This window comes from Hypanus sabinus, chromosome 23 (genome assembly GCF_030144855.1).
Source record: "Hypanus sabinus isolate sHypSab1 chromosome 23, sHypSab1.hap1, whole genome shotgun sequence".
NCBI classification, from domain to species: domain Eukaryota; kingdom Metazoa; phylum Chordata; class Chondrichthyes; order Myliobatiformes; family Dasyatidae; genus Hypanus; species Hypanus sabinus.
In genome coordinates, this window is record NC_082728.1 from 14,745,032 (window position 1) to 14,761,291 (window position 16,260).

Below are 16,260 nucleotides of genomic sequence, written 5' to 3' on the forward strand. Positions count from 1 at the left end.
ATTTAGACAATAGGTGCAGAAGTAGGCCATTCAGCCCTTCGAGCCTGCACCGCCATTCTGAGATCATGGCTGATCATCTACTATCAATACCCAGTTCCTGCCTTGTCCCCATATCCCTTGATTCCCCTATCCATAAGATACCTATCTAGCTCCCTCTTGAAAGCATCCAGAGAATTGGCCTCCACTGCCTTCCGAGGCAGTGCATTCCAGACTCCCACAACTCTCTGGGAGAAGAAGTTTTTCCTTAACTCTGTCCTAAATGACCCACCCCTTATTCTCAAACCATGCCCTCTGGTACTGGACTCTCCCAGTATCTGGAACATATTTCCTGCCTCTAACTTGTTCAATTGCTTAATAATCTTATATGTTGTAATCAGAGCCCCTCTCAATCTCCTTAATTCCAGCATGTACAAGCCCAGTCTCTCTAAACTCTCTGCGTAAGACAGTCCGGACATCCCAGGAATTAACCTTGTGAATCTACGCTGCACTTCCTCTACAGCCAGGATGTCCTTCCTTAACCCTGGAGACCAAAACTGTACACAATACTCCAGGTGTGGTCTCACCAGGGCCCTGTACAAATGCAACAGGATTTCCTTGCTCTTGTACTCAATTCCCTTTGTAATAAAGGCCAACATTCCATTAGCCTTCTTCACTGCCTGTTGCACTTGCTCATTCACCTTCAGTGACTGATGAACAAGGACTCCTAGATCTCTTTGTCTTTCTCCCTTACCTAACTACACCATTCAGATAATAACCTGCCTTGTTCTTACTCCCAAAGTGGATAACCTCACACTTATTCACATTAAACGTCATCTGCCAAGTATCTGCCCATTCTCTCAGCCTACCCAAGTCACCCTGAATTCTCCTAACATCCTCATCACATGTCACACTGCCACCCAGCTTAGTACCATTATCAAACTTGCTGATGTTATTCTCAATGCCTTCATCTAAATCGTTGATGTAAATCGTAAACAGCTGTGGTCCTAATACCGAGCCCTGTGGCACCCCACTAGTCACCACCTGCCATTCTGAGAAACACCCATTCACCATTACCCTTTGCTTTCTATCTGCCAACCAGTTTTCTATCCAAGTCAATGTCTTCCCCCCAATGCCATGAGCTCTGATTTTACCCGCCAATCTCTTATGTGGGACCTTATCAAATGCCTTCTGAAAATCAAGGTACACTACATCCACTGGATCTCCCTTGTCTAACTTCCTGGTTACATCCTCGAGAAACTCCAATAGATTAGTCAAGCTTGATTTTCCCTTGGTAAATCCATGCTGGCTCAGCCCAATCCTATCACTGCTATCTAGATATGCCACTATTTCATCTTTAATAATGGACTCTAGCATCTTCCCCACTACTGATGTTAGGCTGACAGGACGATAGTTCTCTGTTTTCTCCCTCCCTCCTTTCTTAAAAAGTGGGATAACGTTAGCCATTCTCCAATCCTCAGGAACTGATCTTGAATCTAAGGAACATTGGAAAATGATTACCAATGCATCCGCAATTTCCAGCTCCACCTCCTTTAGTACCCTAGGATGCAGACCATCTGGACCTGGGGATTTGTCAGCCTTCAGTCCCATCAGTCTACTCATCACTGTTTCCTTCCTAATGTCAATCTGTTTCATTTCCTCTGTTACCCTATGTCCTTGGCCCATCCATACATCTGGGAGATTGTTTGTGTCTTCCCTAGTAAAGACAGATCTAAAGTACTTATTAAATTCTTCTGCCTTTTCTCTGTTTCCCATAACAATTTCACCCAATTCATTCTTCAAGGGCCTAACATTGTTCTTATCTATCTACTTCTCCTCTTCCAGAGCAACCACGTGCTGTCCTATAATATGGTGACCAGAAATGCACACAATTGTCCAGCTGAGATTTAACCAATATTTTATAAAGTTGTACCGAGACTACCCTGCTCTTATATTTTATGGCTCAGCTAATTAAAGCAAGCACCCTGCATGCCTTCTACTTCACGTCTACATATGCTGCCATTTTCAGATACCATCCAACTTTATTCCTCAATACTCCCTAAGGTTCTATCTTTTTAAGATCTCTCCAAAAAATGTACCATATCATGCTTATTGGTTTAATCTTCATTCGTCATTGTTCTGCACAATTTAATAATGATATCAAAAAAAAATTGACAAACTTCTATAGATGCGTCGTGGAAAATGTATCGACCAGCTACATTACAGCCTGCTATGAGAACATCAAAGCCTTTGACTGGAAAATCCTACAAAAGGTAGTGGATTACATGACAGGTAAAGCCCTCCCAACCATTGAGCATATCTACATGAAATGCTGTCATAGGAAAGCAGCATCCGTCGCCGTTGACCTTCATCAGTCAGGCCAAGCTCTTTTCTTGCTGCTACCATCAGGCATAAGGTGCATATGCCTCAGTAGTTGCACTACCTTGTTCAAGTACAGTTATCATCAGGCTCTTGAACAAAAGAAGTTAACTACGCTCATCTATTGAGAGGTTCCCACAACCAAAGATCTCACTTTAAGAAATCTTTACCTTGTTATTTCATGCTCGTATTATTTAATGCTATTTATTTATATTTGCATTTACATAGTTTGTCTTCTATGCTATACTTGCTCTTTCATTGATCCTTCTTATAGTTACTATTTTATAGGCCTGCTGAGTATGCCCACAGACAAAAGAATCTCAGTGTTGTATGCGGTGATAATAAAATTACTTTGAACTTTAACTTTGAATATCTGATCAGATTGTTCTGTAGCCTTAGACTATCTTACCAACTATTGGCACTGCCAGCAAAGTAAGCATCATCTGCAAACTTTATAATCATTCATTACTAAGTCATTAATGTGATTTGATATCCATATTATTCATTTTAAATCAAATCAGAAACAATCTCAGCATTGGAAAAAATAGAAAGAATTTGTATCTATATAGTACTTTTTTAATAACAAAATGTTACAAGGTGTTGGTCAGGACCATTATATTAAAATTTGATACTGAGACAGAAGGTTAATAGTAGAGGTAGGATTTATAGAGCACCTTGAAGGGGAAAGTAAAGATTTGAATGTCTTGACTTCTTGACGCCTAAAAGCATATTTATAAATAAAATATTTTAAATCTGAGCTGATCAAGAGTCAGACAAATATATCAGAGAATGTAGTTGTAGAGGACATAAGAAATATGTAAAGGCCAAGGGGAATTTGAAAGCAAAGATAAAGATTGTGGTTTCTTTAGTTGGAAGCTAAAATAAGACATCATGTACAGAATGGATCCTGAGGAGAATTTTGGATACCTTCTTGAGGGTAAAATTAGGCAGGCTAGGTAAGAATACAGTATATTAAAATACATACTGATGTAATATGAAGCAAAAATGTCTGGAACAGAAAAGCTAAAGAAAGATCAGAGTTGTTGATGTTACAGGAAAAAGAAAGTTCTTACTGACCTCACAGTCATGTAAGTTCAGCTAAACTCAATCTAATATATGATACCAAGGATGCAATTAATCTGGATTAATTTAATACATTCAGCATAAAGAATGCAGTCGATAGGTGGGTAGCAGGGTTTATACTCTGAAAGACCCTCAGATCGCTTGGATAGGAAATTCAAACCATTTACATCTTTGAGTGACAGAAATTCACCATTGTTCTAAATGATGCACAGCTTTTCCTTAGCTTGTGTTCTTAATTTCTAGACTTTTTAGCCCTGAGAAAAGCTCGAAGCATCTATATTGTTAAGTGCTCTCGGAGTAATGGATTGCATTATTTAATTATTGTTTTATTTAAATACATGGCAATGGAAATTTACACGATAAATTAAAGATAATGACTTCCATCTCCCTACTATTTGGTTGGAGGATATTCCTGCTTCACTAGTAGGAGTGACGGACAAATTAAAGAGCTAATATTAGAGGTGCTAGTGATGTAGAGACTGGCATAATTGTGCTAACACTTCTAGTGTTTTCATACATTGTGCTCTGGAGCAGCACATTGAGGAAGGCAAACATAGCCTCCTGGGGGCACCAAAGAGAATGGCCAATGACTACGTAATCAAACCATTAACATGCCTATTGCCTTCCTTTTATCACTACAGTACACAACTCTGCTCCAACTTTAGCTAACTCCTCATGCATACGTTTATTACATTTACATTGACTATTTCAATACATCCGAAACAGATAAAATCAAGAACTTTCTGCAACCTACAATGCTGGTCATTTACAAAGGGCAATGTAAACAATGAATACTTCCTATTTTACCTCCAATAATGCATGAAGTTTTACTCCATCCTCACGAACAACTGAGTATCTTTTGTTTAACATTTGTGGTCGGCCATCAAGGTCCAAATATGAATCTTTTTTATTGCCTCCTCTTTCAAATAAGGGGCTCGTTGACCATTCCTATTAAAAAAAACTCAAAAATGATCACAATCCAACCAAAATCATGCATCAGCTATTCTAAGTTTTATGCATCACCATTTCCAATTAGCCAATTAAGTAAATCCACCAAGTTGCTCCAAACGTTTCTCCTTAGTTTTATTATGCAACACATAACGCAAATAATAGAAAATATATTAATATTAATTAATCATATTCAATTAAGTACGAGTATAATTAATATGAATAATTATTATTATTAGGTTGCTTCATATCAGTATTACTAATATCAATAATTCTCAATAATACTCTAAAAAGTGATGCCTGTACTAATGAAAAATGATCAAATTATCTTTATTTAGCTCTATGTAAACTTCATCCCAAATAATTTTCTAATTCAGATATTTATGAACTTAATCATGTAACATCAGCTATTTTGGCTTAACCAATAGCCTAAATTAGAACTGGTATATTAAAACCCAATTAAAACTGAATCTTTTTTCCACTGGATCATCAACTAACATGCAGGAACAGGCAAGCAAATAGAACAAATAATAAGTTGGCCATTATTACACAAGAATTTGAGGGCAAAATTAGGGACATCTTGCTGCAGCTACATAAAGAAAAGCTAGATCAAGATATCCCTGATCTTGCTCTCAAATTTTTGTACAGGTCAGCCTAAAAATGGATAGAATGAGAGTGTAATAATCAAATTCCTGAGATGGGAAGACTGTCTTATGAGATGTCTTTGGAGTTTAGAAAAGTGAGAGATTGTTTAAAAATTTAAAATTCTCTCAGTACTCAACAGTATAGGGATGATGTTTCCTCTCTCTGAGCTGCTGAGAACCAGGGCCACAGACTCAAAATAAGGGCTGTCTACTCATGAGTGCAATGAGAAGAAATGTCTTCATTAATCAAACAGCAAATCCTCAGAATTCAGTTCCAAAAGAGGTCTGGAAGTTCAGTTAATTGGTATGTTCATGACAGAGAACAATGTAGTTTAGAATATTAACGAAATCCAGCGATATAAGGTTAGTACAATAAAGCATCTCTTAGATAAACAAAAATTCACAATCATACTGAATGGTGGAGCAAGTCCCAAATGCTCAACTCCTGTTTCTATGGTTTATGTTCTTCTCAGTTAATTATATTTGTTTGATTAAAATAGTTGCAAAAGAGAATATTACAGCAGTGATTTGGGACCAATTTCTCTTCCACTCTAAGCTGTCAGTTGACTGATCCAAGTGGTACTCGTTGCAGAAAGCTGGCATTTTACTTTATGCCTATCAGTTATCTGATTAATGATTAGCAATCAAGGGAAACACTTTTCTATATTCTGTTCTCAGTATCTCTGTCTCGATCTCCAGAGGCAGATGATCTACTGAGATCTTTTACAAAGCTACTGACTCTCACAGGTATCTTGACTATACATCCTCACACCATGTCAATTATAAAATGCTAACACGAGGAAATCTGCAGATGCTGGAAATTCAAGCAACACACACAAAATGCTGGTGGAACACAGCAGGCCAGGCAGTATCTATGAAGAGAAGCACTGTCGACGTTTCGGGCCGAGACACCTTGTCAGGACTGAATGCTATTCAGCCTCCAACTTGATGGCATGATCATTGATTTCTCTAACTTCTGGTAATTCCCCTCACTCCCTTTCACGTGTTTTCTTTTCTCCATTCTGGTTCCCCTCTCACCCCATTTCTTCTTCCCATCTCTCCATCACCAACCTCTGTTGCCTGTCCTCTTTCCTTTTCTTCCATGGTCCACTCTCCTCTTCTATGAGATTCCTTCGTCTGCAGCCCTTTACCTCATCCACCTATCACCTCCCAGCTTCTTACTTCATCACCCTCCCCACCTACCCACCTTCCCCCTCACCTGGTTTCACCAATCACCTGCCAGTTTGTACTCCTTCCCGGCACCCCATCCCCCATCTTCTTAATCTGGCTTCTGCCCCTTTCCTTTCCAATCCCGATGAAGGGTTTCACCCCAAAATATCAACTGTTTATTCCCCTTCATAGGTGCTGCCTGACTTGCTGAGTTCCTCCAGCATTTTGTGTTGCTCAAGATTTCCAGTACTTGCAAAATCTCTTGTGTTTAGCATCACCAAAGGTACCTAGATACCAAAGTATGAATCAATAAGTAAACAATATCTGCAAGAGTATTAAATAAAATGAGGAATACTGTAACAGCTGAAATAGAAACAGCAAATGCATAATTCTCCTCTACCAAAACTGCTTGGAAAAATTTAAAATAATTGAAAAGCCAGATGCAGCTCTAAAGTGCCTGTGCAGAGATTCTGATGATGTCAGGGGTAAGTTTTTTACTCAGAGAGTGGTGAGTGTGTGGAATGGGCTGCTGATGACAGTGGTGGAGGCGGATACAATAGGGTCTTTTAAGAGACTTTTGGAGCTTAGAAAAATAGAGGGCTATGTGTAAGCCTAGTAATTTCTAAAGTAGGGACATGTTTGGCACAACTTTGTGGGCTGAAGGGCCTGTATTGTGCTGTAGGTTTTCTATATTTCTAACTCCTTTTTGTTATTTATCTATTTTTTTCTGGGTCCAAGCATCTGTGCTGCTTGTTATATATGAAAATGACAACGAGCTTTAAGTTAAAAGTGCATTTATTTTATCTCCCTTTAAGTTTTTTTAAGGTGATAATAGATTTTGCTATTCATGGTCTTGCTTTATTCAAATATACAGCAGCAATAGTAACCCTGCCAGGAAATACTTAGAAGCAGTTAGTCACTTGCATTATGTTATTAGTCTTCTTTCTCCTTTGCATTGGTTTATGCAGCTTGATTAAGTAGTTCATATTTGCTAGATAATGCTCTGAAGCAAAATCTATCAATTCTAAAAAAGACATTTTTGGTTTAGTCAAATTAAGTCTGTGTTAGAAAATGTTCACCTGACTGAATCAAAACAGAAGTTCTGGAAAATGAAGTAACCATTTTCTTCAGGTTAATGCCAATAAATGTCCTAACAATTAAAACTGCCACTTCAAAACACATATTGAACTAGATTTTATTGATGATGAACTGAACCTTCCAGTCATTCACTGTATTGTAGCACCTTTTCTGATCAAGTTTTACTAAGCAGCCAAACAGTAAGAGGGTGCCTAGTTGGGGCAATTCAATTCCAGCACTGGTGGAAGGACACTTTTTCTAGCAATACTCACCGACATTATGAGACGTATCATTTCTACATTGTCTTTGCATTGCTGAATTCTGTGCTCAAGATCATATAACATACTCCTAGTCTCCTGAATATATTCCCAAACACCTAACAAGAAATGGAAGTACAAAGAAATAATTATCATCATGCAATTAGCAATATTGATTAAACTCTTATGGTCAAAGCAAACAGTCAAAACATATTAGGTCACAACTTTAAATAACAACTGCTATTAGGAGATGTGAGTCACCATATCATGCACTTGAAATCATAGTAGAATCAGTGCAAAATTAAATTGTGGCGAGCAGTTGGTTCATATTTTTTTATTAAACAAAATATACTTTAATCAAAAATTCAAAAACAAAATTACGTACAATAAACCATTCAATGACTCTCAGTCCTTTACAAATGTTTCCTTTACAGTCTTTACATTCCCGCACTTTTGCCACCCAAGTGCCACACTGTTACTTCATATTATCATACACTTGTTCAACTATAAACACCCCACCCCCCTACCCCTCAACTCCCGCGGGAGAAGAACCCTAGACTGTGGTCCTTCCCCACCGGTCCCTTGCGGTGACTGCATCAAGTTTGAGTGCGTCCCTCAGCATGTACTCCTGCAGCCGAGAATGTGCCAGTCGGCAGCATTCCCCCACGGACATCTCCGTGTGCTGGTAGACCATGAAGTTTCGGGCCGAACAAAGAGCATCTTTCACTGAGTTGATGATCTGCCAGCAGCACCGGATGTTGGTCTCCGTGTGCGTCCCCGGGAACAGCCTGTAGATCAGAGAGTCCTCTGTTATGCAGCTGCTGGGGATGAACCTCGACACGGTCCCTTCCATCCTCCTCCACACCTTCTCTGCAAACCCACAGTGTGCAAAGAGGTGGGTCACCGACTCCTCCTCACTGCAGTCCTCCCATGGGCAGAGGGGTGTGGAGATGACATTCCGGGCATACAGGAGGGATCGGACTGGGAGGGCCCCTCTCACCGCCAGCCAGGTGAGGTCTTGGTACCTGTTGGTGAGGTCTGGCGATGAGGCATTTTGCCAGATGAACTGGACAGTCTGCTCAGAGAACCACCCCACTGTGTCCATCACCTCCTTCTCCTGCAGTGCCTGCAGGACCTTACGTGCTGACCACTGCCTGATGGCCCTGTGGTCAAAGGCATTGACCTGAAAGAACTTCTCTACGAAGGACAGGTATGGCGGCAACGACCAGCTGACAGGGGTGTTGCGCGGGAAAGGGGCCAGAACCATCCTTCGTAGCCAGGGCAACAGGTAGAACCTGGGCACATAGTGGCACTTGGTGCCCAAGTACCTGGGATCCACACCCAACCTGATGCAGCCACACACAAAGTTGGCCATCAGGGTGAGGGCGACATTGGGGATGTTTTTTTCCCCATTGTCCAAGGACTTGTGCACGGTGGTCAGTCTGACCCGCTCCATCTTGGATCTGCAGACGAATCTGAAGACAGCTCGGGTGATTTCCGAGCAGAAGGAGCGGGGGACTGGCCACGCCTGCGCCAAGTACAGCAGCCCTGAGAGCACCTCACACCTGATGACCAGGTTCTTGCCTGCCATCGATAGGGAGCGCCCTCCCCACAGTCCCAGTTTCTCTTTGACCTTGGCAGTCCGCTCCTGCCAGTTCTTGTTGCACGCCTCGGCCCCTCCGAACCAGATCCCCAACACCTTCACGTGATCAGACCTGATGGTGAAGGGGTCACTGGTTCGGTCAGGTCAGTTGCCGAAGAGCATGGCTTCGCTCTTCGTGCGGTTGACCCTGGCCCCGACGCCTGCTCAAACTGTTCGCAGATGCTGATCAGCCTGCGAACTGACCTCGAATCAGAGCAGAAGACGACGATGTCGTCCATGTACAGGGAGGTTTTGACTTGGTTCCCTCCACTGTCTGGCAGCGTCACCCCTCTTATGCCCTCATCCCACCTGATGGCTTCGGCAAAGGGTTCTAAGCAGCACACGAACAAGACAGGGAAGAGAGGGCAGCCCTGCCTGACTCCAGACCTGATGGGGAAGCTGTCTGTTTCCCACCTGTTGACCTGCACGACGCTACAGATGTCTGTGTAGAGCACTTCAATCCAATTCCAGATTCCCTCCCTAAATCCCATTTTGGAGAGTACATCCGCCATGTACATGTTCCTGTCGAAGGCTTTCTCCTGGTCCAAGCTGATCAGGCAGGTGTCCACCCCTCTGTCCTGCACGTAGGCGATGGTGTCCCTCAGCAGCGCAAGGCTGTCTGAGATCTTCCTGCCTGGTACAGCACAGGTTTGGTCCGAATGGATCACCTGCTCCGGTGCAGACTTGACCCTGTTGGCGATAGCCTTGGACAGGATTTTGTAGTTCACATTCAGCAGTGAGATGGGCCTCCAATTTCTAATGTCTTCACTCTCCCCCTTCTGCTTGTACATGAGGGTGATGATGCCCTTCCTCATGGATTCGGACATGCTGCCTGCCAGGAGCGTAGCGTTGTACACTTCCAGCAGGTCGGGGCCCATCCGGTTCCACAGAGCCGAATACAACTCGACCGGTAAGCCATCGCTTCTGGGAGTCTTACCCGACTCAAAGGTCCAGGGTCAGTGGCTGCTCCAGACTCTCCCGCTTGCCGTCATCTAAGACCTGCAAGGAAGTTGCGGGTGGCTGTGGAGTCTGTGGCCTTTTCTCCGTACTGACCGGCATAGAAGGACCTGCAGATCCTCAGTATGTCTGTCTGTGAGGACATGACTGAGCCGTCCTCTTCCTTAAGGTTGTGGATCACAGAGCTCCCCCTGTGCACTTTTTGGAAGAAGAATCGTGAACATGTCTCGTCCTGCTCCACGGTTTGGAATCTTGATCGGAAGATGATCTTGGAGGATTCGGCGGCAAAGTGCTGGGCCTGCCGGCCCTTCACCTCCCGCAGTTCCTCCCTGACATCCATCCCCCTCGACTGCAGAAGGAGGAGTTGCTGCAACCTTGTCTGGAGTTTACGCAGTTCCCTCTGCCCCTGCCTTGCTGTCTGGATACCCTTGTGGATGAAGAACCTCTTGATGTTCTCCTTGGTGGCTTCCCACCAGTGAACCGGGGAATCAAAGAAGGCTTTCAAGGTTCTCCAACCTGTGTACTCCTTCTCTAGTTCCTCGATGTCGGCAGCTTAACATTCAGCTTCCACGTCCCCCTACCAGCCTTCTGGTCCTCCCTGAAGTGACAGGTGGCTCGCAGAAGGCAGTGGTCAGAAAAGAACACCAGCGTGACATCAGTGGATCTGTCCATGAGGGACTCTGATAGGAAGAGGAAGTCGATCCTGGAGCGGCCTGAGCCGCCCGGTCGTGTCCAGGTGGCTTTCGGCTGAGCTCCACCTGTGGGGGTGCCAAAGGCGTCGCACAGCTTGGCCGTCTTTACCGTTTCCATCAGGAGTCTGGAGGTACCGTCCAGCCTGCCGTCGTCACTGCCGGATCGTCCAGCTGCTTCAACGGTGCAGTTGAAGTCTCCAGCCAGGACGTCACCAGCAGCGGGTGGGAGCTGCTCAAGGACAGCCAGCATTTGGTCCATAATGACATACAAGGAAGCTCTTTCACTGGAGAGTGAACCCAACCAGTCTCACACTGATGGGAGAGGTTACAGTTAGGGTGACCCACAAATACACAAGCAAATAACTGTATAACCCAAGCTAAAATGTAACAATAAATGAACTGTAACTTCCCACCATAATCCCACAAAAGCATTTTAACACAAGAACAGTAAACAGTGCTGGTCATTAGAAATGCAGAGGCAGGCTGTCGACCAAACCCCCGCCCAGAACGTCACAGTATTATCAGATCATGGAAATCTAAATACAGGCAAGTTGTGCTAATTATACTTAACATTATACTGCAGTCCTATACTCTTTCCACTGATACAAAATCTAGTTTGCCAAACCACTTGAGTGCAACCACCAACACCAAACCTAATAAAGTCCAAAAGACAGCTCTGACCTGGGGATGTTCATCATCCTTAACTGAAACTCCAGAATCACATAAGCCATTCTTAACGATTTACAACTGCAGAAGCCAGCAATCGTACAAAATCTCACCTCACTAATGTTGTTCATTTTAATACACTGGTTATTTTAGTTACAGGCTAAATTCTGCTTAAATTACTTCAAATTCAGTTAATTTATACATTGTCCATGAGACCACAACCTACTAGTAGTTAGTAAATACTTGAACAAATATTCAGTTGTTATTGCAAGGCTCCATTTACTAAATTTCAGATCATTATCAACTGTGATTGTCAAGACTGTCTAATCAGGTAATACTCCTGTACCAACCTGCCCCCAGTATATCACACTATTCTCCAGTAATAAAGATTCACAATGTAGCATTGGAAACATGGGCCAGCTCAGGAGCCTTCTCTCAGCAAAGACAGATATCAATGTTGTGTATTTCATATTACAATAATATTTGAGTAATCTTGTATACCTATTGTTTGATTAAGCATGCTTATTCATTTAAATAATTAATTACAGGTTGTATGTAAAAATATATCAATTACATATATCATCATGCTACCACTTGATAATGCGCGCCTTGCTTAAAATAAAGACAATGTTACACCCATATTTTGGATTCCCCACATCTTCCTTCGAATTAATTTAATGTTTGGAAGTTATAAAACATAACACTGGCAACAAGGTATTCTTAAAATGAACCTGACATGGCTATGGACCTGCTACAGAGACATTCGAAATAAAATAAATAAAATGCAGGAGAACAATGTTGTGCTCTTTGAAGGGAAGACACAATCAAGGTTTTTTTTAAAAAAAGGCCATAAACTGAAGAATTCACGGTTTATAAAAAAAATGATTATTGGGTGATAATAGTCCTTTAAAAAATCAGAAATGGCTAGCTACATTGAAAAGATTGCCAAATTTGATTACACAGTGGGTGTAGGCCTCCACTAGTATCGATAGACCATGGATTTGCACCTTGGAAAGTTTCCAGGGTGCAAGCCTGGGCAGGGTTTTTTTTATGGAAGACTGGCAGTTGCCCAAGATGCAAGTCTCCCCTCTCCATGCCATCGATGTTATCCAAGGGAAGGGCATTAGGACCTATACACACAGTGGGTAAATGGCTCATGTATACTGAACTATTGGAACAATATTTTGAAGCAAATGAAATAGTCAGTGAGAAGCGAGTGCCAATTTTGCTAAGTGCATTAGGTTTAAAGGCCTACAGTTTGCTTTGAAGTTTGACTGCTCCAACCAAACTATCAGAAATTAGCTTTGTTGCTGTTGTAAAAGTGATGCAGGAACACTAAGAACCCAAGCCACTGTTGATTGCAGAACACTTTAGGTTTCATAAGTGGAATCAAAAGGAAGGGGAGTCATTTCAGCATACCTGGCAGAACTGAAGATATTGTCTGAGCATTGACTATTTGATAATGGCCTTAACAGATCATTTAGTTTGTGGAATCTTAAAAGAAAGCATTCTAAAACAGCTGCTAAATGAAGCACAATGTACATTCATACGAACAGTGGAAATTTCTGTTTTAATGGAAACTGCAGACAGAGATGCAACTGAGTTGCAGTCAGGAATGTAAGTGAACATGAACAAAATTGCAACATCTCAGCAGAAACCGGCCTGGCCAAACAAATTGTGTTACTGTTGTGGCAGGGGCTCACATACACCACAAAATTCAGATTTAAAGGTGAAACTTGCAGAAAATATACCAAAGACACATACAAAGTGTATGTCGGACAGACAAAAATAAGTGGATCGATCAGAGAACATAAAATGCTAAAAAGATCAAATTGCAGTTTCAAAAAGAGTACTAATCTGCATGCTGCTGATGAAATATCTGATAATGATGAGAGTGATTCAGGATTGTGTAACCTTGAAATTAGCAGTGTGAAAATTAACAATAGAGAAGCAATATGGCTTAAGCTAGAAATGAATAGCAAATTAATTAAAATGGAATTAGACACTGATTCAGTTAGTTTCATCATTCCACAAAATGAGTTTGAACAGCATTTCAAAGATACAAAACTGAAGACTGCAGATAACCAACCAAGAACTTATAATAGAGAAAAATAACCTCCTGTGGAAATAACATTCGTAACAGTGAAATACAACAACCAACAAGCCACATTCAGCTTACATGTAGTGAAAACAGAAGGATCAGCATCGTGGGTGAATGATTGGCTGAGATAACTATAATTTGATTGGAGATCAAACCACAATTTGCATGCCACATCCCCTCTAATGAAGCCATATGAAATCAAATTAAGAAAGGTACTGGATGATACCACAACTGTCTCCATACCACACACCATGAACCTTAGCTCAAAAGAGGACAAACAGGTGGTGGTACCAACCTCTGTGCCTTTGGTTGGAAAGCATACTGGATCAAAGAAGGACCATGCTGCTCAAAGGAAGCATGAAAGTGACAAAAGCATTGATCTGACTACAACAGTTTTTGTAGGCTATATATCTGAGAAAGTCTCTGATATGTTAATCAGGTAGTTACTTCCAAAATGTGACTTTGTTTTAAGCTGGAGGAGAGTTCAAAGACCTTCAGGAAAGTTGCAAATATTTGGCTTTTGTGACTACAAAGACCAGAATCTACTCTGCATGCATTAAGGTGACTGCATGAACTTCAAGTGGAAGACAAAAAGCTGCTTGTAAAAGTAGATGCAAGACCAACACCCAGCTGGAAGAATTGAACACCAAAAAGAAAGGAGTCAATGGAAATACGAAAACAGAGGATTTGTCTGATGAAGTTGGAGATGAGGAAACCAGAAGAGAGATCAGATCGTAAAGGGAGCAAGAGAAGGATTAATAAGAAAATATACCAGTAAACTAAATGGACCTTCCCAAGACCAAGATAGAAGAAAAGAGGGAAGAGATGTAGAGAAAGATTGTGGACATGAAACAGAGAAGGGATGTGAGAAAAAGGGAACAAAGTAGGTTCAGAGAAAGAAAGGGAGAAGAAAGGTATCCAAAACTGACAGAACCACTTCCTGCAGTCTCAGAATCAACTCCTACAACCAACATGGAGGAGGTCTCAGAACCCTGAGGTTGTTTTCACAGCCACAAGTTTCACCTGCCAAGCAGAGTGATCGCCCTACCACTAAAGATGTTATCCTAAGAGTAGGAAATCTTCCACAGCGATTAAAATTTTAAGCCTGAATGGGACAATTTAATAATTTACTATGCTGTGAATGTTTGTACATAGCAGTTGTATTATATAGTAAACTTTGTATATAGTTGAGATGCATTCTCTATTGAGTTGAAGTTCATTGCTAAGCAGACATCTGTTGTGTATTAAACATTTCAATAATATTTGAGCAATTTTGTATATACACACACATACACATATAGTTTGATTAAGCATTCTTGTTCATTTAAAAAATTAATATAGGTTATATGTAAAACTACATTAATAGCATACATCATCATGTTACTGTGTGATACATACGCACCTTGCTTAAAGTAAAGATGAAGTTACACCTGTATTTTGGACCCTCACATCTTCCATTGAATTAATTTAATGCTTTGAAGTTACAAAACATAACAATCCGCACGTTAATGTGCCAGCACAGTTTTTGATCACTTGAAGAAAAGGGATTTTGAAAATCGAACTGCTTACAGGACCACCCTATGCCTTCAAGACCTAGACTACTTGCAGCAGGCATCTCAAGTCACTGAAAAAATACCAACAACTATATCTTTGCAAAATCCTCCAAATTTTGGAAGTTAAACCACTTTCCCAGCTGGTGGTGCAATGGCATCAGCACTGGACTCCGGAGCGAAGGCTCCCGAGTTCGAATCCAAGTTGGGCCACCCCCAAGTACACTTTCCGTCCATGCTGGGTTGAGTGTTGAGCTAGCCACTTGGCCTCATTAAAAAAAAAGCAAGGGTCAAGTTAGGAACGTTCATATCATGACCCGGTTAATCCGAAAGGAGACCAATCCTGACACCACACGCCAGACAAGAATGACTGACTGTCTGGCGCGACACGCAAGAAAAAAGTGTTGACAACCTGCCTACCCATTTGTGGAAGATGCTGCAGCTTCCATATTGGCTTCAGTAGCCAACACCAAAGAACCCACAACACCAAAGTAGAAGCAAGTCAACCTTGATACTGAGAAACTGCCTAAGAAGAACTAAGAAAACATTAGATTTTACTTTCATAAGGAATTGGCTACTTGATTCAACCAATCCATTCTCAAGGAAATAGTTGAAGTCAAACTTAGCCAACCTAGTCCCAAATACCTTCAACAATTTTCCTTCAACAACCATAATCATTAATGTTGTGAACATTTATCCATTAAATTATTAAACTAAAAATTAATCTTTATACCATATTATGGCCTTTTATGCTAAACCTCTCGACATTCAGAAACAATCCTTGTTACTTCTTTTTAATGAAGCAAATTGTCCACCCTTGATGACTTGGTGGTCTATAGCATAGTCTGCTTAGCATGAAAGTTTTTCCCTCTAAAAGTTGGTTATCTATCTCCCAGAACACCTTACTGCAAGGCCCACTTTAAAGGTCTTAGAGTTATTGAGACATGCAGCACAGAAACAGGCCCCAACCATCAAGCATCCATTTACACCAAATCCATATGAAAGCAAATTAAGAAAGGTACTGGATGATGCCACAGTTATCTTCATGCCGAACACCATGAACCTATGCCCAACAGAGGACAAACAGGTGGTGGTGCCAACCTGTGTGTCTTCAGTTG

The 16,260-nt window shown here is 41.5% G+C and overlaps 1 protein-coding gene across 1 annotated transcript in view; it reads right to left on the reverse strand.

Annotated features, from left to right (window-relative positions):
* Positions 1–16,260, reverse strand: part of LOC132380342 (dynein axonemal heavy chain 17-like) — a 247,591-nt gene that overhangs the window by 180,627 nt on the left and 50,704 nt on the right. The window contains 2 exon segments of the mRNA XM_059949089.1: positions 4,246–4,386; positions 7,550–7,653. Coding sequence (XP_059805072.1) covers positions 4,246–4,386; positions 7,550–7,653 — 245 coding nt within the window.